At 52.6% G+C, this 1,983-nt stretch overlaps 1 protein-coding gene across 1 annotated transcript in view; it reads left to right on the plus strand.

The window, feature by feature from the left end:
- Positions 1 to 1,983, plus strand: part of CACNA1S (calcium channel, voltage-dependent, L type, alpha 1S subunit) — a gene marked incomplete at its 5' end in the record, with an annotated part of 34,977 nt that overhangs the window by 3,971 nt on the left and 29,023 nt on the right. The window contains 2 exons of the mRNA XM_010145256.1: positions 165 to 268; positions 1,325 to 1,473. Coding sequence (XP_010143558.1) covers positions 165 to 268; positions 1,325 to 1,473 — 253 coding nt within the window. The remainder of the gene's footprint in view (positions 1 to 164; positions 269 to 1,324; positions 1,474 to 1,983) is intronic.

Consider the following 1,983-nt stretch of genomic DNA (forward strand, 5'->3'; position numbering starts at 1 on the left):
AGGGTCGTAAGGAGCCCAGGGTTCAGAGTCAGGTTTACCTGCCACCATCCCAGGCACTCACTTTAGAGGGGACAAAGCTCATGGAGGCTGTCGAGGGGGTGCTAAGTGGGGACAGACAGCAGCCAGTGCGTTCAGAATGCTCCATCTGCTGCTCTCCTCACCAGGTGAATGATGCCATTGGGAACGAGTGGCCCTGGATCTACTTCGTCAGCCTTATCTTGCTTGGCTCCTTCTTTGTCCTCAACCTGGTGCTGGGGGTACTCAGTGGGTAAGTGCCACCCTGTCCTCACTCTTTGCCTGCAGACCAGTGAGTGCGATCCAAGTGTGGACATGGGCTGGTTTTAACTGCAGAAGAAGAAAGCCTGGAAAAGGTTCTGTTCCTCCTCCTCTCCCACTCCTCTCCCTTATTTTTGCAAAGAAAACCTCTAGCCTCAAGTTACTTTTCAAGTTAGTGTCCACGACTGCCTGAGGCAGGAACCATACAGCTGCGCAGGGCTGATTAATATTAATAATTAGTACAACTAAAACAAGTTCAAATCCACAAGTCTGGCAGATCACAGCACCTGGCCCTGGCCTGGCACTGGCTGTACCAGTGGCACCAGCTGGGCACTGGTCACCCTAGAGTAAGCTGCAGGCACAGCCAAAGTTTCTGAAATATTTTTGCAAATGTAGCTAAAATGTGATTGAGATCAGGAGAATCCAGCCAAGGCCTGATAGCTCCTGCGGCTTTGTATGTCTAATTATTGTTATAGGTCTGAGACCTATCACTACCACATGGCAACACCAGATTGGCTGGGCAGCAGATCTACAGTCTGGCTGGAGACCAGCAGAGACAAGAAATTAATTAGAAATGAATGGGAGGAGTGAGATCCCCTGTCTTTCCATGTTATCATGACAAGAGTGTCCTGTTCACTTGCCATATGATGATCTCACCTTCCCCACGCAAAGAGCTTGGGGCAGCTTTCACCCCGATGGGCGAGAGCCCACTTGCTCTAACCCTTAGCAGGGCTGGAGAACTCCCACAGCCTCCAACATGTAGCATTGGTTGGCCTGTCTAACCACAGTGTCCTGCAGCAGGGACCTCCCAAAGAGCAGCCAGTGGTGGTGGAGAAACCCTGCCTGGCATCAGGGAATGGTCCCCCATGATCTTGCGTCATGGAGCATGAATGAGGGAAGTCACGGGAGCGATCTAGTGGTAGCACTGGGTGATCAGGACTTTCAGGCTTTTGTCTCTCTGCAAGGACTGGCTGGGCACAGGGCTGTGGTCCCTGACCTCCACGCTGTCCCCCTCCTGAGTCTCGCTCTGCTGCTTGCCTTGTCCCAGTGAGTTCACCAAAGAGCGTGAGAAGGCCAAGTCACGGGGCACGTTTCAGAAGCTGCGGGAGAAGCAGCAGCTGGAGGAGGATCTGAAGGGCTACATGGACTGGATCACCCACGCTGAGGTCATGGACAGCGACCGGGCCAGGGGAGAAGGTACCAGCTCTGCTTGGTCAAAGACCCTTAGCGTGAGGGTTGGGTTCCTAACACTGACCATCCGAGAGAGGCAGGGTCACAAAGCAGTCACAAAGGCTTGGTCACTTGGAGGACTCTCAAAGACTGGTTTGCTTGAAAACCCTTGAAACAAAATGCTTTGACTTCTGAGAAGAGTTCCCTTCCTCTTTTTGTTTTTCATTCCTGAATCATTTTATTGAATCTGACCCAAACCATCAATAAGTTGTTCCTCCTGCTAGCTCACTGCTAGCAAGACCTAGGTCCCCTTTGGCAAAGTGCCCTTGAGACGCCCGTGAGGAGCCCAGAGGAGCCTGTGCACCTCTGCCTGCGGAGCAGAGCGCAGAGTTACTTGCTCACACGCTAGCAGATGCAGGAATTATTGCATTGCCTGACAATATTGAGGGGTTGGAAGTGGCTCAGGGAAGGAGGTGACTATACATGCATCTGGCCAAAGGCTGAGCGAGGCTGGGGAGCTCCGCCACTGAACCTCTG

This window comes from Buceros rhinoceros, unplaced genomic scaffold (assembly GCF_000710305.1).
Source record: "Buceros rhinoceros silvestris isolate BGI_N320 unplaced genomic scaffold, ASM71030v1 scaffold21000, whole genome shotgun sequence".
In the NCBI taxonomy this organism is placed as follows: domain Eukaryota; kingdom Metazoa; phylum Chordata; class Aves; order Bucerotiformes; family Bucerotidae; genus Buceros; species Buceros rhinoceros.